Source organism: Accipiter gentilis, chromosome 10, assembly GCF_929443795.1.
Source record: "Accipiter gentilis chromosome 10, bAccGen1.1, whole genome shotgun sequence".
Lineage (NCBI taxonomy): Eukaryota > Metazoa > Chordata > Aves > Accipitriformes > Accipitridae > Astur > Astur gentilis.
Genome location: NC_064889.1, coordinates 11,247,529 through 11,271,740, shown reverse-complemented (window position 1 = coordinate 11,271,740; position 24,212 = coordinate 11,247,529). Strand labels below are relative to the sequence as shown.

General features: G+C 38.6%; 2 protein-coding genes across 5 annotated transcripts in view; one reads left to right on the top strand and one right to left on the bottom strand.

Moving 5' to 3' along the window:
• Positions 1–22,014, bottom strand: part of CCPG1 (cell cycle progression 1) — a 29,471-nt gene extending 7,457 nt beyond the window's left edge. The window contains exons 1-11 of one of the 4 annotated variants that reach the window (XM_049812803.1): positions 21,887–21,990; positions 20,306–20,349; positions 19,857–19,938; positions 19,139–19,220; positions 16,991–17,062; positions 10,319–10,433; positions 9,279–9,358; positions 8,882–9,089; positions 7,815–7,910; positions 4,490–4,744; positions 824–945 (exon numbers count right to left, since the gene is read on the bottom strand). In XM_049812803.1, coding sequence (XP_049668760.1) covers positions 824–945; positions 4,490–4,744; positions 7,815–7,910; positions 8,882–9,089; positions 9,279–9,358; positions 10,319–10,433; positions 16,991–17,062; positions 19,139–19,186 — 996 coding nt within the window. In that variant the 5' untranslated portion in view covers positions 19,187–19,220; positions 19,857–19,938; positions 20,306–20,349; positions 21,887–21,990. Of the gene's footprint in view, positions 1–823; positions 946–4,489; positions 4,745–7,814; positions 7,911–8,881; positions 9,090–9,278; positions 9,359–10,318; positions 10,434–16,990; positions 17,063–19,138; positions 19,221–19,856; positions 19,939–20,305; positions 20,350–21,544; positions 21,569–21,886 lie in introns of those variants that run through there. The other 3 variants (XM_049812802.1, XM_049812804.1, XM_049812805.1) reach the window with 3 other exon arrangements.
• Positions 21,531–24,178, top strand: PIERCE2 (piercer of microtubule wall 2). Its single transcript, XM_049812561.1, has 2 exons — positions 21,531–21,824; positions 23,686–24,178. Exons 1-2 carry the CDS (start codon positions 21,531–21,533, stop codon positions 24,046–24,048), a joined length of 657 nt encoding a protein of 218 aa, XP_049668518.1. The 3' UTR covers positions 24,049–24,178.
• Positions 24,179–24,212: the final 34 nt, after the last annotated feature.

The following is a 24,212-nucleotide window of genomic DNA, read 5'->3' as shown; positions in this document are numbered from 1 at the left end:
TTACCAGCATGTTCTACTTCAGCTGTCTTCATTACTTGTGTTCAACTCTGGGGCCCCCATAATAAAGATATGGACCTGTTGGAGCAAGTCCAGAGGAGGGCCATGAAGATGATCAGAGGGCTGGAGCACCCCCCCTATGAGAACAGGCTGAGAGAGTTGTGGTTGGTCAGTCTGGAAAAGAAAAGGCTCCAGGGAGACCGTATAGCAGCCTTCCAGTACTTAAAGGAGGCCTACAGGAAAGATGGGGAGGGACTCTTTAACTGAGAGTGTAGTGACAGGACATGGGGTAACAGGTTTACATTGGAAAAGGGTAGATTTAGATTAGATATTAGGAAAAAAATTCTTTACTGTGAGGGCAGTGAGACACTGGAACAGGTTGCCCAGAGAGGTTGTGGATGCCCCATCCCTGGAAGCATTTAAAGCCAGGCTGGATGGGGCTTTGAGCAACCTTGTCTAGTGGAAGGTGTCCCTGCCCATGGCAGGGGGGTTGGAACTAGGTGATCTTTAAGGTCCCTTCTAACCCAAACCATTCTACAATTAATGACAACCTGGCATTATGTCATAAGGAAAGACAGTCTGTGTCCGGATAACTCCTAGACAACATACCTAAAAAAACAGTATGTTTAAATACATTCCAATAACAAATTTCATCAAAATACAAAATCTTTGTCAAGAATTCAGGGGAAAGAAAAATTATGTTCTCGAAGAACTTACTAAAGAAAAAAAATGTAATGGATTTGTGTGATAAATTAATTTCACTTTGTGTAAACTACACATATAACAACAGAATAACCCAATGACTTCCAGGTAACCTCATACCTACCCCCACTTTATGATGCAATTTATCTCCTTGCTCTTGTTGGCACTGGTAAAGGTCATCTTTCATATCTTTTAATGCACGTGTCTTTGTCACCAACTGCTGACGTTTCTGGATCTGTATTGTACCTACAAAGATTAAAAAACCCAAAACTTTGTTTTGATAGTCTGACTTACATTAAATAGAAGAACAGACAAACCTAAGCATCATCTTCATTTTCTCTGCCAATTCAACAGCATTCTTACCTTACAATTTCTGCCCAGCACTTACTAGTAACTGTTTAGCTGTAAAAAATAAAGATTGTAACACCAGATTGGTATATACTGATTCTGTTTCTTCCAACAACAAACAATTTCTCAAACGGACCCAAAAATTCACTATTACACTGTCTTTTATTTGATAACAAATGAAGGAATTTTGGAACACTACATAGAAATAAGTTAGATACAAAACAACAAAAGTTATGCAGGAAACGATATATGTGACTTCTTCGTCATTTTTTTTAGTAACATGCAAGCCAACCAGGATAAAAGGGAGACCATTAGTCCATGCATTATCCATTTCAGAACTACAACTTTTACTGCTAAATAAAGTTACATCAATAAGAGGATATTAGCACAGTATTTAAACTGTCATGCAGAAACACAGTTATTACACACTGCTCACAAGCAGCAAGTATTTGCAGGCCCTATCTTGTCATTCTTATCCATGAGTGAAGGCTAAAGAGTAAGTAAATATACTATTTTTCAATTGTCAGATAAAGGCTGAGACATGATTTTTCTGAAAAAATATCTTCGTTGTACTAGCCACCAATTTTTTCCATCAAATAAAACCTCTTTACTGGTACCTCCCTACCTATACACATGTTCTGTAAATCCTAACACTGATGGCAGGTTTTATTTCTTTGCTTTTAAGAGTCACATTAATTGACTCTACAGCAGATGGCAATAGCATGTTTTAGGCATTTCTTTCAAAACCAATGCAGCATATGCAGAGTTCTATTTCTGTATTTAAAGGCAGGGGGATGTATTATTAAACAGACAAAATTCTATAAATGCTATTACACTGAGGAATTTTTTGCACTCTCTTAATTTCTATTTAATGTATTGTCAAGTATGAACTTAAAAACAGTGCTCTATTAAACCAAGTTGAACCTCAGTAGTTCAATTCAGCTAAGGGAAAGCAATGTTTTTACAGCAATGATTTTAAATTTGCAGAGTCCTAGTAAACATTTATTGGAAACACAGTTCCTTGCATAACTGAATTTAAGTATACTGACAGTAAATCTGTTTTTCATATTTATGTTTTATAGATACTTTTGAAGAAGTCCATTGATCCTAAGAATCTAAAGACTGCATCTGAAATCACCATTTAGTGTAAATGGTTCGTGTTAAGAGGAACCTGAATTACAGAAACACTTAAAATGCTGTTTCTGTGCTTATCGAATCGTAATTTAGATACAGTAAGCAAAAATGACATTTAGCAACACAGAAAGGGTATCAAAGACACTGAAAATGCACGTAATGAGGTACCACTCCTCAGTAATTGGTTTACGTTTCCAGCTGGTACTCTAAGTCACCTTATGCTTCAGAATCTTTAAGTAATCTATCTAAATCCCTAGCATTACAGTAACATTCTCTTCTGCAGATTCTGGTTAAAGAAAAAAATTAAGTATCTGAATGTCCATAAAGAGACATTCTTCTATCAAGGGCTTCCTAACTTTAGCTTTTCCAGTTACCTCTTTTCCTGGAAAGCTTGCCCTCCTTCACATCTCCTTCCTAGAGCATCATAAAGCCAGTAACTAAGTTTAATGCTGATTAGGATACAGTTATTGATTAAAACTTAATCATCGTTGCTTTCTACTTCTTTAGAAGTCTTAAAGGGGTCCTGGAGCTCTAGCTAAAGAGAAAACACTTCCCTGATACTAATCAAAAAAAAAAAAAAAAAAAAAAAGAAAAGAAAAGTAATTTCAGAAAAAGTAACCCCTTCCAATCCTCTTACACAACAATTAGCAATTAGCCCAGCATTAAAAAACTGCTGTGGAAAACATTCATTCCAAGCTGAATTACAAAAATGCAAAGTAGTTCTCTAGAGAGATGGATTTCTTTTTGCAAGTTGGTGTTTAAAAAAACCAAACAAAAAAAAAAAGGCAGGAAGATGGAAAGCAGTTTGATTTCCTTTCTAGTTATCACATAACCATGGAGAACTTTCACTTGAAGAAACAAAAACTAAAGCCACATAGACTTGCCTTCATTCTGCTGAGAGTGCCATCATCACTGCCATCAGTGATGAGCATTTTTATTTAGAAGTACAGACTCAATGAATGAACAAGTCAAAGTGAATCCCTTAATAAAGATAGGACCCTGACTACATTTCCAAAATGTATTTCTCATCCATAGATCACAAAGTTCTTTAAAAGAATAGTATTTATCATTAACCCAAATTTAAACATTGTGAAATGATTAACAGAATTGAAACCTCAAGTTACCACCACAAAGCACTGTCAAAGTTTGGTCTAGTCATTGTGCTCCTCTCTGCTTTAGTATGCCAATATACATCAATCAGTTTTTACACCAGCTACTACTACCTCCAGCTGCTAAATAAAAAGTATTTTACATAACTGGATTAGTCATTTCTATAATACCTCATACACTAGTAATTCTTAAGCCTTCATATTTTTTTTAAATGTAAGTATGCATACATATATGGATGTGTGTGTACACATACACACACACAATTTTAAAAGTAAATCTGAATGCAAAGCATAGCATCCACAATACATTACTCATGACTCTTACCTTCAGGTTTACCTAAGAACAAAAAAAAGTAATCAGGGTCAAGTGAAAATTAGTATAAATCGCCAAATAAATGTCAAATTTAAACTCCTAACAATTAGTCAAAATCAAATTCAATTAGAATCATATTCCCAATGTCAAATTGAATCAGAAGTCTTATGAAGGCATATTTTCATATAAAACTAAAACCACTCAGGAAAAATTACTATTAAAAACAAATGCCCTCTATCATTTTTATCATAACACATTTATCTTAGAAGGTCAGGATTGCACTACATAGATTTAGATCTGGAATCAATTCTACTGTTTTGTTAAATGTAGTAACAAACTGTGTAATGCTTAACTTTAGGCAACACACCAAACACAGGAAAATCACTGCCATCCTGGATTCCCTAAGCCACTCTGGAATTGCAAGGACAACTACGGCATATTTTTCTCTACCAAAGAGAGAAAAACATTGATACTATGAACTCCTGTATGCCTTGCTCCTACATTTACCAGATGAGCACATACAGAACAAAAGCTTGAAATAACTCTCTGAATGCTGTTAGAAATGGTAAGCATTACCACAAATTTATTTCAAAAGAAAAGATGTGAAAAAAGAAGGGTACACACTGCATTATGAGAACAACAAGAAATTCTATCTGGAAGGGCAACCAAAAATTAATTTCTTTTTATTTACTTTAATTTTAAAGTAGTGTATATTAAATTGCACCACTGAAGGCCTCCCTATATTATCCATACATCAGTAGTTGTCTTTTCTCATTTTTAGGTTTAGATTGCTAGCAGACAACAAGAAAAAAAAAAAAGTCTCACATAAAATGGTATTTGTTAAGTAAGATGTTGATTCTATGTATTTTGTGTTCTGTAAACTCACCATAGAAGTGTCCAAAGCCCATGCTGATTGCAATCACCAAAGCTAGTACAATGCATCTGTTAAGGCCACTACTGAACTGGCGTTTGTGCTGCTCTTCTCTGGGAGGTTCAGACTCCGGTGCAGCAGGTGACCCACCCTCAGTCTCAGAGCTGGAGATCAGCCTCTTCTTAGCCCGACGTTTTCGTACTGTGGGACTGGACTGATTGCTAGTTTCATCACTACTTGATTCATCACTGCTAGCCCGAGATGAAAAAACTGAAACCCAACACAAAACAGTGTTTAAAATGCATCAATTGTTTTGAAAATCAGTTTGACTACCAAAATCCATCATATAAATGCCAAATATATTTTGCATAAATCTTGGAGAACATTAATAAAACAAAATAAAAATTCTCAGTGTGATAGTTTATGCTGGATATTATGCAAGGAATGCTTGATCTCTGAAGTTAAAAAAATCAATTTTTAAAAGGAAAAGATAGAGATCAAGAAATCACCAGCAAAAAAAACTGTACAGTACTTCCCCACACCTTATCATTCATCATTAGAAAGTGTTTCGTTCAGACAATCCTGCCTCTTAAAGCATCTACATGTACTGCCTCTGTAAATTCTTGTGAAGTAGAAAGGTTAAGAATTCAGTTTTCCTTCTCTTAACAGACATTGAGACTGAACTAATTAATAATAAAAGAGCAACATAAAGGCTTGCTAACAGAAAGCTTCCTAAGACAGACATGGTTTTACTATATTCTCTCAAAAAACTTCATTCTGTGATCTACAAGCAGCTGCAGAAAAATTCCATTAAAGGTCCATTAATTTGTTTGTTAGAAATATTCAAAGTTTTGCATTTCAAATTTATTTAAATATGTAATTTTGTTTACTTTTAGTATCTACCATATACTATCTATTAACATCTTTATCCACCTTTCAAAAAAGCCATTTTCAACCACTACTGCACAGGAAAAGAACCATTTGGGTGCTTTTGTGTTTGTCCCTCCCTAGCACTCTGAATCCAAAACGCTTCTATACCTGACTGATGTTTTGGAAGATTGAATCAGCTGAGATTTGAGATAAGAACAATTTCTAACCATAAAAAATATTTTTAATAGCTTTTTTGTAAAATAGTATTTATGGTACCATTTGTACGTTCATGTTCCTATGGCCCAGAAGCCATATATTCTAACTGGGAAAATAACAACAAAGCTGTAATTGCTTGTTGCTATTAGCGACACAAATGCTTGCTGCATGTACTGTAAAATAAATTTATATAACCCAGTATATAAGTAATGATTATTTAATCTCCCTCCTTTGAAAGCATCATTTTCAAGTGTAAGGCAAATATCAAGGGGAAGCAGCAGCAGGGTGAAGAAGAAACTTTCAAATACCTATGTTCCCATACCTAATTCACATGCCTCAAATAGATTCAATGTGATCAGTGAAGCCTCCAGCACATGACAAAGCGCTCCTGCTCAGACACTAAATTTGATGCCCACAATTACACAATGCTAATGCCCCTTCTAGAAATATAGTTGTTTATTCTTATATCAGAGATCACCACTCAAATGTAAACATATAAATACAGAGTTACTGTCCTAACATTTCACAACTGAAAATCATTTGTTTGGGCAAAGCCACGCACACATCACTGAATAGACAAGAATACCAAGCAGTGCTAGCCGTTAGCTATAAAAAGCATTACCAATTAAGATTCTTCACTTAAAATAAATTCCAACTTAATAGAAGTGATTGCATCAACCCCAGAAAAGATTACCAATTAGTATCTGGAATACATGTCTAATTTCTGACTCTGTGGACAAGCAACATGTCAGATAATGAAAGATAACTTCCCCTCTTACTAAAATAATCCATTTTAGACCATTAGTCAAACCAGACTGACCAAGCAGACATTGCAATAAAGACAAATCACTTAAACAGCTACTTGACATGCAGCCTCTTAATGAATTTATATTGCTTGGCAGAAAAGGACACTATTTTAGAATCAGTCATTTAAGCAGATGCATACTTCCCCAATCCTGAACAATAAAGACAAGCATTCAGAAATTAGTCAGGAGAGAGGTATTTTTAGTAGAATGCAGACATTAGACATTATAAAGGATGATACAGGACATACTACATAGGACTGGTGGTGTTATTGCTTATTTGGATTTTTTAGGGTTTTTTCAACAACTGAAGAAGCTTACATATGGAATACAAAAGTGGTTAAGGAACAAGCTGCTTCTACCCAAATGGGAGATTCTTTGATATACACTGGACAACAAAGAATAGGAAAGGAAAAAAAAAAATAGACAATTGGAAAGCAAAGAGAGAAAGCTGTAAGACACTTAGAGCCATTCATAAGCACTTACTGGCAAGTTGTCAACAGCATTCATTACACTTTCAGGCAAGAATGACGCTGCCTTACAGCTGCTGTAAGAATTCAGTATAAAGCTCTACTCTAATATTCACAGGATGAAAAGGAGTATAAAATGAAACAAAGTGTGACCACAATAGCAGTCCAAAATTCTAGCTTCTGCTATGATTTTGAAGTGTCAGATCTACACTAGAAACCACATGAAGTAACAATGTCAGTTAAGAACATGATTTTCTTTGACGTTTCTGCACAGACAGAACTCAAGCCTAGATGCAATTTGTTTCAGTATAAGTGCTTCTGCTAGTTAACTTCATTCATGAAGCAATATTAAAACATTTATGTTTGCATGGTGCAGACAGCCTAAACAAGAATTGGTTTGCAAGTAAAAATGGCAGAAAATCCTTGTAGAATGTTTTAGTGCCTACATTAGGAAAATCTGAAGCTCATCCTTTTCCAGTACCACAGAAAACTCAACAAGAAGCGGGCAGATGGCAAAGATTTCCATTGCCAAAAAGTGGCATGAAAATTTTGACTGCTAAAACTTTGACATTTAAAATAAATACAAAAGTACTCCAGACATTTTCTGATACTTGGTCAATCAGATGCACAGCACTAAAGACCACGCTGAAATCTGCTTAAGTTAGAAGGAAGAAATTCTTTTTGCCAGTCATACATAGATTTGGAACCCATTCATTTAAACTGTCAAAGCAGACATATTAAAATGTATTACAAAGCTTACTATGCCCATTCCAAATTTACGTGTAAGTTTAACATTTTTCAAAAAACAAATAAAACACTGACAGCTTAGCCAAATTCTTCAGTGAGGACTGGCTTTCATCATCTGTTTAGAATATCACTACTACAAGATCAAGTCAGATTGCTACTGATAATTTTAAGAACACTCCATGCAAGCCATAAGCAATCAGCTTTACACAAGCTGATCAAATTTAATCACACCACCTTGGAAAGGAAGACTGCGAGACACATGCTCTTTCACCTCATTTCCCCATCCCCTTACACAATCAGGAATCTTCCTCAGCTTCTCCAGCCAACTGACTTTTGTGTACAAAAACATGGAGAGGAAAAAAAAAAAGGCATTTTTAGAACTCAGCCCTAAAAGAAAAAAGAAAGTCAACTAAATTTAAATTAAAAATTAAGTCATCCAGAAGACTTAAAGAAGGCAACAGCTTTGTTACGAATCATCACTGGTCATTAGATGCTAAGCTGTCATTTTCTGATTCCAATGGATACTATACAGATACATGAACGTTTAACAATGTTTTATTCTACTTCTAAGATAAAACAGTATTTTAAGAAAAATCCTGCTCTTGTAATAAACTTACTTTGAAACGTCAAAATCAGTAATACAAGAGTGTTATAAAGAATAAAGAGAACAGAAAAGATTATAAATAAGGAGCCAAATAGAATTAAAAAGGAAGACTAGAGAACTAGAGAAGAGTAACACAACAGTTAAGTTTTTTTGATTGGGTTTGTTGGGTTGTGGTTGGTTGTTTTTAATTGGCCAAATATTCATATCCTTCCTCCTGAATATCATGCATTGTATATTTCTACCAGGTACTGGGAGTATCTTAAAAAAAAATACGTATATTCTATGTAGCTATGAAGGTAAGCTGCTACTAGTCATCATGACCACAAAATCAATTCTCTCCCAGTTGCTAGTCGTTTATGCCAACTCTATAAAAGTAAAAAAAATTGCCAAGAGAAACTCTACAATTATTCTATGAACTTAAAGATATTTTAATTCTCAAAAATATTCTAGAAATATACTTTCTATTTAAAATAGTGAACACTTAATGGGAGAGGACACTTTCAACCAAGAAGATTGCAGGTTTGGACAAAGTTTTAGAGTTAGGGCAACTAGAGTTGTCCCAGAGACTGCAAATACTTGAACAAGACCTTTTTTTTTTTTCCCTCTCCACACAAAGAAGGTTCCCTAAGCAAATGTTTGGGGTTTTTTTTCCTGTGACATTTTTGCACACAGTTGCTTAGTAATTTATTTCTCTTACCAGTCTCTAGATGGGAAAATGCATATTGACTGCTAGAGGAGGAACCCATATTAAAATCCTCTGAATTTTGAGCTTCTTCACCATCAGGTGGAGCTTCCTCCTGACTTTGAGTTTCTTCTGGTTTTGGAGCTTCAATTGTAACAATGTCAGAATCATCGCTAATAGTTCCAATACAGGACCCATCATCAGGGATTTTTTCTTTCTCTCCCTAGGGAAATGGACAATGTAAAAAAATATTCAGATACATAAAATATAAAGTACTTTAAAAAAATAGCAAGAATTCTTAACACTTTAAGAAGAAGAAAAATCAGTATCTTTATTTTAATGCCTTCAAAACATTGCTTGGTATTGTCTGATGTGGCTTACAGAACCTTCTGAATAACATAATATGATTTACCTCTGGAACTGCCTGAGTTTTCTCAAAAGCAGAGAGAGTATTATCTACCACTGGTATCTCTCCGTCATTGTTGCACTGAGCTATATAAATAAAAAGAGGAAAAAACCAAACATGGGATTAAAACCAGTAACCACAAATTATGCCCACTCCCATATAATATTAAAATATGAATAATTATGACATTTCTATTGTGTACTCATATCAGGGAAGGTTTTCTAAAAATAAACTAAATCTCATTTTTAATATTCCTCTAACAAATATCAGAATCCCATTTGTCATTATGTAATACAATGTTTTGGAGAATACTTAAATTCAAATCCTCACATTGATCATAATGCAAGTAACCTATAAATGAAAAGCACAATTAGATAAAAACCAACACTATATTTTAAGTTGATACAGTACGTTTGTATGCTAGGATAATTAAAATATTTTCCAGGTAGTCATTGGAGTTTAAGTGTCTTGTCCTGTTTCAACAAGGAGATGTTATGAATTTGGAAACATGGCCAAGCTCAAATTTAATCAACTGCACACTAAACCTGTCACGTCTGTGTTCTCATACCAAGATTAATAAACTGAGCATTAAATTTAGTAATTAAAATGAGTGAATTTTCATTATATTAATATGCACCAGACTTCACTTCCAACTCAAGAAATGCTAACACAGTGCCACAATGTTATTTTTCAGGTGTAACAGCATTGATGGTTCCTTCCAAATTACTCTTATTTGATCAATGACATTATTAAGGAATATTTGTTTTATCAACAGTACTTCTATGAACTATCTTCCAGCAACACCAGTGCATACTATTCTGTAGTGCATCAAAACTATTGACAAAATGAAAGACATCCTATTCATTTCATCTATTTCAATAAAAAATGCTTTTATAAAGTTGATGACTTTCCATAACACTGATGAAGCAAGTACTTTGACAGAGGCCTACAAAGTATACAAACTCTATTAAAAATACTAATTTTGTGTCAATGCTACAACAGATACTTACCTATTTTATTGAACTGCTCCTCTTTTAATATCTTACCTTGCAAATCAATTGGTTGCTCCTCTTCTTGCAAAGAAACATATTCTTCTGAAACAAATTCATGGTTATAATTTGTGCTTCCATTTTCTGAAGTCACTGTCTCTATGTCAGAACCCTGGAGTTGAAGAGTTTTAAGAAAACATTACTGTTACTGGGATTTCCATCAGTAAAGCAGAAGGAAAGAGTTACAAAGAAAACAGAACATTTATAATAAAAATGGAAGAGAAGAATAACCTTTAAAACTGAAGAAGCTTTTAAGCAAAGAAAAACAAGAGAAATACCAAGTAATTAACTAGAAGGAAACAACTGTCAGTAATACTTATGACCATGACTGAAAAAGGCAGAGGACAAGTCTAGGGGTGGAAAGAAAAAAAAAAAAAAAAGGGGGGGGGGGGGGCAATTTAGGCATCAATTAACAGCTATGCTAAGTATTTTAAATAACTATGTTCTATTAGCTTTATTAGACCTATTTATTAAATAGACTTTAAAGAAACAGAGGAGGTTGTCAAATGAGTTTTTAATATGGAATCTGATTATTGCACATATGTCCATGTATTGTATGTAAATACACATACACTCCCCGAAACAAAACTTCAGGTGTACCACCACAAACTCTAGCAAGTACTACTACCAGGAAAAAAATGTATAACACTATTCCATCTCAAATTTGAGTGGCTGTCTTAATAGTACATCTCTGACATCAGGAAAACAATCTCTAAATTGGATTTCTGTCTTTAATCCACAAAGGAGTCTTAGTTATTAGTCAGCTGCTAGTCAGCAACAACCTCAGAACAAAACAGGAACTGAAGATAAACAACACTCAGAGACTGCAGGGCACTAAGGGCAAGCAATACCGTTGACAACTCTAAATATTTAATCTTCATATTGTAATTTTTATTTAAAAGAACTGATGGAACACAAGTAAGGTTATCAGAAAACTATAAACATGCAAAACATAACTGAAAAATACTAAGTCACTCTGATCCATAAATAACTTGAGCTGTTTTTGTAAACAGAGATAGTTATTTTTGCAATAGCAGGTGTGAAATTACAGTAGTAGTAATACTTCCAGATCAGTTTTCCTAGATGCCTCATTTCAGGACTCAAGCGAACATGTATGCTTTTGTTTTTAAGAAGAGACTGTACCTCAGAAAGATTACATACCTCAAAAAGAGTTGCATAAGATACATTCTACAATCACATTACAAAGTTCTGTTCCTTTTCAAAAGGCTTCAAAAATTAACTGCTTTAGTAATTTGACAAATACTTTGTATTTTTTCTTTTGACTACTTAAAGTATCACAATTTTAATCTCAAATGTTTTGTAGAAATTCACCACTGAATTATAATTAATTTATTAAAATCTGAGTGAAATCTCAGGAAAGAAAATACAAAATCATATGGGGGTTTTGGCTTGGATGGGTTTTATAGATAGGTATATAGATTTATTATGTGACAATTTTTCTCTGGTGTAATTAGAACCACTACTGTCATTTCTTAAGTTGTGAAGAAGAAAGAGAGTAACAAAAACTTAGTTTGCCCAGGCTCCACAACAAGGCAAGCATCAGGAATATAGCTTAAAACAGATTAAAATTTTAGCTGAAATACCAAGAAACTGGGCTGAGTACAAGGTAAGCCATCCTTTTTTAAACATGTGCAGTCTGGTCTGATTGTCTGAACTCTCCAATTCACTTCCTCAGTTGCTAGACCTACATGACCCTTCCATTTCATCAACAGAATAGAGGTTGAGAAAGGGTATTGTCTCCTCACTACACTCCTTTTCCTATACTCCTACACAAAATTAGCAAATCCTTTCTTAAGAGTAGTCCAATGATACACAGCATCACTTCTCTGTTCAGATATTAATTTCAGCATACACAGCTGTCAGTTGTCTGCAATCACAATCTAGCCAATTGCTATTTCTTGCCCCTCTTAACTCAGTGCCATTGTAAATGGCAAAGCAAATCCAGAAACTGATTCTGTTATGTCATCATCAATACAGGTCACAATAATATGTGAGAAAGTAATACTATAGTATTCTAAATTTGCCTAATCCTTAGCTTTACCCTCTTCCTAACACCCACATCATTTCCCTGAAGTATACAGTAGTCCACATGTCACCCCCTCCCTGGATAACAAGTGTGTGAAGGGTATCTAGCCATCCCATTCATTCTACTTTGTTAATCGGGGAAGAATAACTGGGAACAGAAAATCACTACACCACAGAAAACTGTTCTGCTTTGGCTAGACAAATCCCTGCCTTCCTATAATCTTGTATTATGTTAATTTATTTAGACTGCATAATTCATTTTCAGTTACAGTGGAAAATAGCCATCTCAAGTATTAAAATAAAGTCCGCAATTCACAGCTGAGTAACCCAACTGTTGTAGCCACCTCCTAAATCCTTTAACTTTTATGCGAAGTCTGTAAAGTCCGGCAGCCTGTGCACTCCTGTATCCCACTTGGTCTTGAGGACTAGAGTGAGCGAGTTTTCTGTTTCTCTTTTGGTGATGGGATTCCCAACTTGTCATCCAACCCAAAACAAGGGAAGGAAAAGAAGTTTTAACCATCTCTTAAATACCACCTTGCTGCCAACAGAAATGAAACCATGGCCCAACATTTAGAAGTCACAAACCACATCTCTTGCACTTCTGAAACTGAACTGAGCTTTCAAAACTTGAGTATGACAGGCTTGTAATGGCTTGCCTTTCGAATTACCCAGATTTTCGTTATAATCTGCAAATAGGGGAATGTGCAGTGAAGGAGAAACAGCTGATCACTACCCATTATCTCTTCCTATTATTTCCTATTTTCCTCCTATGAATTTTCCTCCTCAAGTACTGTTCCCTGAAAACGTTTTGGAGCAGGCAACAAGAAGATAAAGCCAGCCAACAGGTAACTGTCATTCCAGGAAAATAGTTAACCCATTTGCTCTGAGGATTCTGGCTCACAAGTCAATGCTAGATACTTAAAAAAACCAAAACAACCCCACCACCCCCACTACTACACCCACACATCAGCTAAAATCTGAAGAGATACAAAAATCCTCAGGACTAAAGGAAAAAAGTGTATTGGAGGTCCATACCAAGAGGTGGGGCCTCTCAAGTTTCTGAGCAACTTAGGCCTGCCTTGTTCACTGCTAGGGGAAAGTAAGACAAAACATTAGTCTTATCTAACTTTAAAGTTTCTGCACCTGAGCAAATTGTTGAAGGCAGCTTTACAATCCATACAGTCAGTGGAGTCAACAGCAAGTCATTTGATCAAATATAAATGCTGACCTTGGCATACTGCTCTCTAGACTCCATTGATTGTATTGATTTAATTTCTACAATACAAACTTAGAAACCATCATATTCAGACGCCTACCCTGTAGACACCTAGGCAACAATGAACCCATACCAACAGACCTTTAATTGCTTCACATTTTTTTCTTTTGTCTCAAGCTTTATTCTACTAGGAATTAAAAATTACTTTTGTTTTAATAAAGCCATTGTCAGTTTATACAACTGGCCAAACATCAGAAAATAGGAAACATAGACACAGAAATTAAACCAGGGCTACACAGACATAATAGTGACTTTACAAATAGCTGTATCTGAAGACTCGATCGAAGAATGAGGGAATTCTAGCATTTCATCCCAAATAAAAGTAATAAATGAAGCTACAGCAGAGATCAAAAGATGGACAGAAACATAACTGAAGCTATACAAATTTGATAGAGCTGCACACATCGATTGAGTAGGTCTTAAAAGACAACAAGTATTTTAAACCAAGAACAGTTTTTTGCATTGCACACAGTCTGTTAGTTCTTTCCACCTGCTGCCACACAATCTACCATCACAACTTCCTTAGTGTATTGGGTTTGTGTGGTAAGGTTTTGGTAGCAGGGAGGGGTTACAGGCGTGGCTTCTGTAAGAAGCTGCTGGAAGCTTCCCCTGTATCCAACAGAGCCAATACCAGCCAGCTCTAAGATGGACCCGCCACCAGCCAAGGCCGAGCCCATCAGCGATAGTGGTACCACCTCTGGGATAACATATTTAACAATGAAAAAAAGTTGCTGGGACAGACAGAAACTGCAGCCAGAGAGGGGAGTGAGAACGTGTAAGAGAAACAACCCTGCAGAGACACCAAGGTCAGTGAAGAAGGAGGGGGAGGAGATGCTCCAGGTGCCGGAGCAGAGATTCCCCTGCAGCCCGTGGGGAAGACCATGATGAGGCAGGCTGTCCCCCTGCAGCCCAGGGAAGTCCACAGTGGAGCAGATATCCACCTGCAGCCCAGGGAGGTCCACAGTGGAGCAGATATCCACCTGCAGCCCAGGGAGGACCCCACACTGGAGCAGGTGGGTGCCCAAAGGTGGCTGTGACCCCATGGGAACCCCACGCTGGAGCAGGCTCCTGGAAGGACCTGTAGATCTGTGGAGAGAGGAGCCTGGTTTTCTGGCAGGATTTGTGACCCTGTGGTAGACCCACGCTGGAGCAGTGTGCTCCTGAAGGACTACACCCCATGGAAAGGACCCATGCTGGAGCAGTTTGTGAAGAACTGCAGCCTGTGGGAAGGACCCATGTTGGAGAAGTTTGTGGAGGACTGTCTCCCATGGGAGGGACCCCACGCTGGAGCAGGGGAAGAGTGTGATGAGTCCTGCCCCTGCGGAGGATGAAGTGGCAGAAAATAACATGTGATGAACTGACCGTAAACCCCATTCCCCGTCCCACTGTGCTGCTGGGGGGGTAGGTAGAGAATCTGGGAGTGAAGTTGTGCCTGGGAAGAAGGGAGGGGTAGAGAGAAGGTGTTCTGAGATTTGGTTTTATTTCTCATTACCCTACTCTGGTTGATTTGTAATAAATTGAATTAATTCTCCCCAAGCTGAGTCTGTTTTGCCCATGATGGTAATTGGTGAGTGATCTCTCCTGTCCTTATCTCAACCCACAAGCTCTTTGTTATATTCCCCCCCCGTCCAGTTGAGGAGGGGGAGTGATAGAACAGCTTTGGTGGGCACCTGGCATCCAGCCAGGGTCAACCCACCACACTTACACAACAATTAGATTGCTTTTGTATATTTCCTTATGGAAGATACCTCTTCAGTGACAGTTTGCCCCATGAAAAAAAACCCACAACATTCTCTTAGTTGATGCCACTAGCTCAGTCCTGCACTGCCATATGAATTCCTCCTCCACAGGATGCCAATATCAAGGTTATTTCTAAGTATTTTATGCCTTGCGCTCTCCTGCCTGAACAATAGGGCCAAGGAAACCCTTGGGTCCCTTCCACTGGGTCACAAGTCCTGCCAGAAAACCTGCTCCGTGGGCTCCTGTCTCCACAGATCCACAGGTCCTTCCAGAAGCATGCTCCAGCAAGGGCTTCCCATGGAGTCACAGCCTCCTTTGGGAACCCACCTGCTCCGGCGTGGGGTCCTCCCCGGGCTGCAGGTGGATATCTGCTCCACTGTGGACCTCCCTGGGCTGCAGGGGGACAGCCTGCCTCACCATGGTCTTCCCCACGGGCTGCAGGGGAATCTCTGCTCTGGCGCCTGGAGCATCTCCTCCCCCTCCTTCTTCACTGACCTTGGTGTCTCTGCAGGGTTGTTTCTCATACATGTTCTCACTCCTCTCTCCGGCTGCCATTTCTGTGTGCCCTGCAACTTTTTCTCCTTCTTAAATATGTTATCCCAGAGGTGCTACTACTATCACTGATTGGCTTGGCCTTGGCCGGCGGCAGGTCCGTTTTAGACCCGGCTGGTATAGGCTCTCTCTTGAACACAGGGGAAGCTTCCAGCAGCTTCTTACAGAAGCCACCCCTGTAACCACCACCCCCCCCAAACCTTACCACACAAACCCAATACATCCACACAAATGGAAGTGCTTCAAATGGTGCAAATAAGACCCAATAGGTCTATGCGCATCTTTCTCCAAACTGCCTATGCATTCTGTAAGCAGAGTGAGGCAATACAAAATATTAGAGAAGCACCACGTCTTACAGATGTCTTTATGACAGTCCTCAACCTCCTGAGCTCAGAGGCTCAACTCAAAGACAGAGACTGTCCCTGTCAAGAACAAAAGCAATTGGTTATGCACTAACTATAGCATTCGCATGAGCCTTGAAAATGCCACCTTCTAATATTCTAGTCATTGAACATAAACTTGTCCATCCTTTTTTTTCATAGTGAGAAAGATAGAATGTAAGGACAGAGGGCTGTTCCTAAACAGCAACTGTTGAAGCTAGGATTAGATTATCTTAGTGGTAGAAAAGACTTGGAGAAATCACGAAACCATTCCCTTGTCCATCAGATATTTACTTTTTTTTTTTTCAGCAGGGTGGAAGGATTTGGAAGGAAAAGACCACCTATATTAGCAACAACAGACAAGTTACATAGAATGTCAATGCTTTCAGGGAAGATGGAACAGAGGAGAGCATCTCACTAAAATTTTAGCAATTCTTCAAAGTAAAACCTTTGTAGAAAAAACGTGTATTTTAAATAACAAAATTTGTATCAGCTATAGTAAAGGATACACATTTTGAAACAGTAGTTTTATGTGTTCTTATTTATAAATCTCTTCTATATTCTCTGTTAATATGCAAGATCCACACAAAACAAAAACTACAAAGTTGAAATAATATTTTACTGCATATGGCTAGTCTTAAACTGACAGAACTTTATTAATTTGAGATGGGGTACCTCATGATTGATGACAGTCCAGCCACAAGATGAATCACTGTCACTGGAATTTTCAGACATTTTCAAAGCACACTGCAAGTAAAAGTAGATTCTTTTAACATGCAAGATACGTAATTTCACTGCTCTCTTGAAAAAAAATAATAAACAGAAGAATCCAAATCATGACTTTATAGAACACTATACTAACTCACAAATTGTTATTCTGGAATTAAAAAAAAGAAGTTTAGAATGAAGATATAGTCTTTTGTATGTTTCCTATTCTTTTTTATACTTGGAGAAAATATGGCTTTGCTAGGTACACACCTATTTTAGCCAGACAGAAAGCTCTTAGACTAGCTAAAACACACACACGGCTAGCCAATAAATCAATAACCAAGTTTAAAATTTGTCTTAGCATAATTGTTTAAGACATGTTTCAGTCAGTTAAGTCATTTCTGAATCATTACATGCACAGGAACTACAGTTTATTCAAGAAAAACACCATGGGTTCTTTTTGAGAAGACACGTATTAGGATCTTTTGGTACTAATTCTCTTCAAGTACTGAGCAAAACAATGTTTCGTGTTTCTTTCACTCCTTTCAAGTACTCTCAAATATACTAATTCTGAAGAAAATTGAGAAAGTACCTGAAGAGTACAAAAACAGAAGGAAAAAAAAAGAAGTCTTACTTGTTACACTACTGCATGACTTTGGTAGTTATTTTCAGAAGAGAGCTGTCTGGCTGCAGCTGCCAGTTTATTTTTTCTCCCATACCAGGCATACAGAGTATTCATTATTGTTACGCATTCAGATTATTTTTTAAAGTTCTTAACTCACAGAGAGACTTTAAAAAGAAATTTAATGCATTTCTTGTTCCTTAAAATAAAAATATATCAAGTTACTAAATAAAACTTACTATAGATTTATCTTGGGAGAAAAAAAACTTCCCAAAAATATAGCAATTTCCAATCAATTGTGTGTTACATTACACATCCAATGTAACAAAACAGCAAAAGAAATCATGGTTCAGTAAAGCCTCTATAAAATGGTTATTATATTGACAAAGCAGAAAGTTCAGAGAACTTCAGACATCTGCTTTATTTCCCACACCGAGTTACTTCCAGTAAGAACACGAAGAAAAGCACCTATTTGTTTACACTTACTTGCTCTCTACTTTATTATCAATCCTGTCTTTACTCCCAGTTTGTTAACACAGAAAATATACACAAACCTTGAATAAGAACACCTAAGTATGCCAGTGTGGCTAGAAATTTGCACAAAAAAATACGAAACTTCCAATTCCATTTAGGTTTCTTACAAAATATGGTAAACATTTGTCTTGTATCTCTGCATTATGGTAGTCATCATATGTTTTTCTAGTATAATACTTTTTCCTCATCAACTTCAACTAATGTATTTGGAGTTCCTCTGTAAAAAAGGCAACGGTGACAATCACAACCACTGTTTATAAAGCAAAAATATTCACTAAAAATTAACTTGGGTATCAAACTTACAGAGAAGTTGGATTTCCATTTATTATAAAGCCCTGCTTTGAATACAGTTGTCATTTTCTTTGAATCTTTTTCTTCTTTCATTAGAGATTTACCTGGAATCTCAGCTAGGGAACATCAGGGTTGGGGAGGGGAGGTGGGGGGTGTTTTGTTTTGGTGGGGGGGTGGGGTGTTTAGTGGTCTTGGGGTTTTTTTTAATCATACTGTATCCAATCATCAAATTTTTCATTAAATGATGATTTTTTTTTTTTAATCATACTTCTTCAATCATCAAAATAACAAATGCCCAAATGGCAAAGACTGAGTTCGAGAGTTCTCACAAGACGGTAACATCTGCTTGCTGTCATTAAATTATTTTTAATTTGACCAGGCATTCAGCAGCAGCATTCCTTCCAGAAGAAGGTAACTACCAGCACCAGAACTTGCCACCTATAAGAAACATCGCTGGCTACGTTGCAAAAACTGTACTGGTGATCTGAAATTATCTTTTAAGAATTCTCTTCAGTATAAAAACATTCCCATTTAATTATTCTACAGTTCAGTGAATAGAGTGATCAAAGAGTACCAAGTTTACTGTCACTGAAAGCCCAGCCTTTTGCGTAAGCACAAAAAAATACAGTTTGGGGCAAATGTAGTACAAGCAGCTACCCAGTCCTTACTAGCAAGTCTGATCTCCACTGTGGAAGAAATTCAGGCTCTGGTTTCATAACATGGCAATTCCAGTTTTAGTGCATCTCAGTGCTAGATGAAAAACAATGAAGTCCCATAATGCAAATCCTTTAACAGACCAAAAAAGAAAATAAAAATCTGTTGATACAAGCACATTTACAAATTTTTAAAGGGCAAGTTGTAACAGCAGACTCTGTGCTGGACATTGTAACGTCTGTCTGCCTCTGGCTAACTCAGCATTTCACCATGGACCCTGGCTAACTCAACATATATGCTACCTCCTGTGCTTTCCTTCTCCATCCAGATCACAGACTGACAGGTAACTAAGCACTGCCTAAAACCAATTCTACAGAATACACAACGATGGCCTCAGGCTCCACAGAGCATTAATCCGTCTTCCCTTCCCAAACTAAAGCTTCAGGACCTAACTATATGGCTATCGGCATAATAAAAAAAAAATATTAAAAAAAAAACAAACAGAGAAACAAGCAGACAATCATCATTTTCTATTACTTGCTGGCCTTGATAAATGGCCTTGAGTTAAAAGTTACTTATCTTGCATTCAACCAGAATATTATACCGCATATTTAATACTGCATTAATACTGCACACCTGCAAACAGGTGATCAATCTCCAAAACAGAAAGTTTTTAGTATAAAGGAAAAGAATGGAATAAAAAAGAATAATTACAAAATCACTGAGGTTTACAGGTAGAACTGCTAAATTTACCAAAGATGACCATAGATAGCATGACATCAGACTGAAGGACATCTCTAGGGTTGCTGTATTCCTACAAGCACATTCAGCAAAAGCACATGAGTAAAACAGCTATCAGAAGTAAAGCATTTTATTAATTAGTTAGCTCTAAAAGAGCAAAACAGCCTAAAAAGCTTTAATAAAAAAATACCTAGGTACAGTATTCCTAAACTTCAACCAACAGCTAGAACAAAAAGATTATTTCTGTAAAAGATTAATAAAACACACATAGTCATAACTAAATATGACATCAAATCCAGTCCCTTAAGGAAACTGAAATACAGAAGATTAATCTGACCCCAACAGCTAAACTGACCTACTCACAAAATCTTCACCAGTTTGTATTCTCCACCACCAAATTACAAAGACCCACTAAGAACCAGTACACTTTTCATACTCACCCAGATGTGCTGGATACAGTTGGCACTGCCTTCCTAAATACAAGCTATTAAAAAAAATAAATAGCTTTGGGCAGAAATTAAACAGACATCAAGCCTGCAAACTTCCTAACAAATCAAGATGATGCTGATGGGTTCTAGTCCAGTAACAGCAAGGATAACTGGAGGACACAGTAGAGTATTCCACATCTCCTGTATGTCAGGCCAAACCAGAAAGAATGATTGAAAAAAAAAAAAACAAAAAAAAACCCTCACCCCCCACAAACAGTTTCACTGGTTTGGCTTCTCACTAAATACCTTTATTGCCATTATTTTGTAAAAGAAAGTTACAGTCCAAGTTCTTCTATACTCCAGTTTAAACTGCAAAGCTGATTCTAGGCACACAAATGTCCTACACTCTCAGTGACATAGCCTTTTAAATCTCTACCTAGACAAATAAACATCCATTATATTCAATCCCAGTAATTTTTTTTTTTTTTGGGGGGGGGGGGGGGGGCACAGTGGGAAGAGGGGGGGCATGGAATCAGAAATGTGAACTACTTTCCTAACTTTAGTGAAATACAACCCAAAAGCATAAGGTTTAAAAATTTACAGCCATATGTATTGTTGATAACGTAATACCAAGTTATCCCATACATCTATATAAAAATAAATATGAGTTACCACATCTTCCTTATACCCTGTGAAGCAGAATAAATACCAGTCTCAGAGAGAACCACCACTCCAGTCTAAACAAGCCCCTAAGTTCTTCCATCTTCAAAGAGGATTTCCTAGACTAAAAAAAACTCAGTAAATGTTAACAAAGAAAAAGATGAATAACAAGGCACCAACAGGAATCGGTGTTCTTTAGAGTCTGCTGTGCTGTCATTCCAAGTAAAAACTCAGGGTTCTCTTCTACAGTAGCTTCTTTGTTGCACAGCAGAAATAAAAACATGTTACAGTGGTATTATACCACAGGGTTTTCGTGCTAGTCTATTATTTCTACTTAGCAGTATAATTTCTCACTCAAAATAACGCTATTCTTCATTAACATATTTAGCAACCCATATGCTGTTTCCTTGCTATGATCTCCAGCAAGGCAAATGTGGCTTCCAAAATCCAACCCATCCCAAAGCCGGGCACTCCCTGCTCAGCACCCGCTGCTTCCCTCTCGCAGGTGTTAGCATAACACACCTGAAGCAGAAAGCAGCACGGTGCCAGAACGGTTAAAGCAGCAATAACACAATTTATGAAACAGAACACCTTGCGTCAGCCGGACAGACAGAGGCAGATGATGAAAGAGAAGGAAGTTGGCAAACACCAGCGCCCAGGGCCAGGGCCGGCACGGCGGGGAACGCCGCCCGCGGAGCCCGCTCGGCCCCCACAGAGAGCCTCGGCCGCCCCGCAGCGCCCCGGTTACTCGCTCCCCGCGACCAACCGCGGCTGCCCCGGCGCCGGCGCCAGCGACCCCGGGCTTTGCCCCGCTCCGGGCAGCCCCGCCGCGCCCCTGGCCGCCGCGCTCCCCGGGAGGCTGCGCACCGAGGCCAGGTCGGAAGGCAGCAGCCCCCCACCCCCCTCCCCAGGTAGGCCGCTCCCGCCGCCTACCTGAGCGCGGCCCCCGAGCGCGGCCCGGCACACACCAGGGGCCACGGCCGCCCGTGACGCCGTCAAAAACAACACCGACCCGCCCGGGCCGCGCCTGCGCGCGGCGGCGGCACCCCGCAGCACCCTGGCGACCGTAGTCCGCGCCCCGCCGCTCGCCAGTCGGCCCGCCCGCCTCGCGAACTACAGCGCCCAGGGTGCACCGCGGCGGGCGCCCCGCCCCGCCCCCCGCGGCTCTCCCGCTGCTATGGCAACGCCGCGCCGCTGAGCTCGGGGCCGAGCGGCCGCCGCAACCCCCGGACAGCGGCAGCCGGTAGGGCCGGGCCGGGCCTGCCTGAGCCGGGGCCTGCGCGGCGGGAGGGAGAGAGGGAGCTTCGTGTGGAGGAGGCGCGGGAGCGACGCAAGAGGGGCGAGGGCAGCGGGGCGGGCCCGGTGGCGGTGTTCGTCCCCAGGGGAGGGAGCTCAGAGGCACCCCCAGCGCGGGGAGCGTGGTCCAGGTGTCATCGCAGGGTAACCAGGCAAAGGGACAGCCAGCCCTGAAGGGACACGCTCCGTTACGTGCCAATAATGCTTGTACTAAGGGAAAGAAAACACCAAACAAAACAAAAATTAAAAAGCACCACCCAGGAACACCCCACTACCTCATAAGCTCCCCCCCAAACACAAAAAAAAAAAAGGATGCAGTATATGGACTAGAAGTGTTTGATCCCTTTAGTCTCAGACAGGCAGAAAAACTCTGATGACTGTGAATTAATTGATTTGGAAAGTTTCCCAGCAGCACAGGATTGGAATCAGATGCCTGCAGCCACCCCGCTTCAGGAGAAGCTGTCCTTTCCCGAGAGCCACTCGTGACTGGGGGTAAGGCAGCTCTGACCCCAACCACACACCTAGACCACATCTCATTAACAGGCACAACACTAACAGAGTAGATCCTAAAGGCCAGAGATTTAGGCCCCAGCAGTGCTCTAGTGCTGGTGCAAAAAATAAACAGGAGGCGACAACAGGCCACATTAATAAACAAAGTAAAGGGAAAGTCAGAATTTCTTACTCAGCTAAGCTATTCTGTTATTCAGCTATTCAGCTACTACTGAAGAATAATAATAATATTCAGCTATTACTGTTCTATCTAAGCTAGCAACTTAAATGTTTTCTTTATCTCTTACATGATTGAGAAACAAAGAAAAAAAGATTTCATTGCACCTCTGAAGAACAACAGGTTTTGAATGGCTTGCTCAGCAAAACTAAGGGAGGTACCTTGTTCAGTGCAGTTTTACTGCATGCTCATCAATACTGTGTTAGGGCACTTTCCATGAACACACTAAGAAGTAGCTGTCATATGCTACTTCAGTCCTACAGAGGAAAATAAATAAAAATGCATGCATGTGAACACAAGCAAGGAAGTACAGTTATTTGGACGTTTCCTTAGGGCTCTACTTTAGCGTACATATCGCTGTGTATTAGAAAAAGAGAAGTCACTCTCATTCATATTTTTATTATCCATACTAATTTTTTCTGCCACACAAACTAAGATATTTTCTATGCTCAACATTATCACTAATACAGAAATTGATGCAAATTCCAATTTTTACTATAGTTCATAGTCAACACGAGTCCATTTATGACCATCCACAGTTTACTAAATAAGGTCAAAAGTCAGCAGTGTTAAGTTCCTCACTCTCCACTGTGCATATATTTCAATACGCATCTTGAGCAACATTTGCTCTGACCACAAACATTTAACAAATTTGAAATGCTTTGCCCTGTTATTTGAAAGGCTGAATTAAAATCCATCTCCTTACTAGGGAAAGAAGACGACTTCTGCTGAGAAACTGCCATCAAGTCTGAACACAGAGCAAAACCAATCTCCTCATCTGCCTCTCTGTGCAAATCCTGGCAACCCGGTGTTTTCCTGTATGCTGGACCCCAAAACAGTCATCACTAATGGTTCTTCAACAAAGCCTCAGGTTTTACTGTTTAAAACAACTTCAAGTGAATATGGTGCTATACCACCTGTCTCACAGTTGGTACCCTGTATTTATCATCCAGTGGATCAAACCTTTTCAAAACACTTACTCGCTTGTGGGTCATTTGAAGATAGTTATTTAAACACTGCTATTGACAGAAGTAAGGTATATGACTACCCCAATTTCCAGCATACTCTGTAAAAATGCATCTCCATCTTTTTGTCAGACTTAGACTGGACACTTAGCTTTAAGAAAAGAAACCTGTTATTTCAGTCATTCTGGGAATAACTGTCTGTATCTGATTTATTTTGGTTTTCATGTCTTAACCCCAGCCAGCAACTAAGCAGCACACAGCTGCTTGCTCA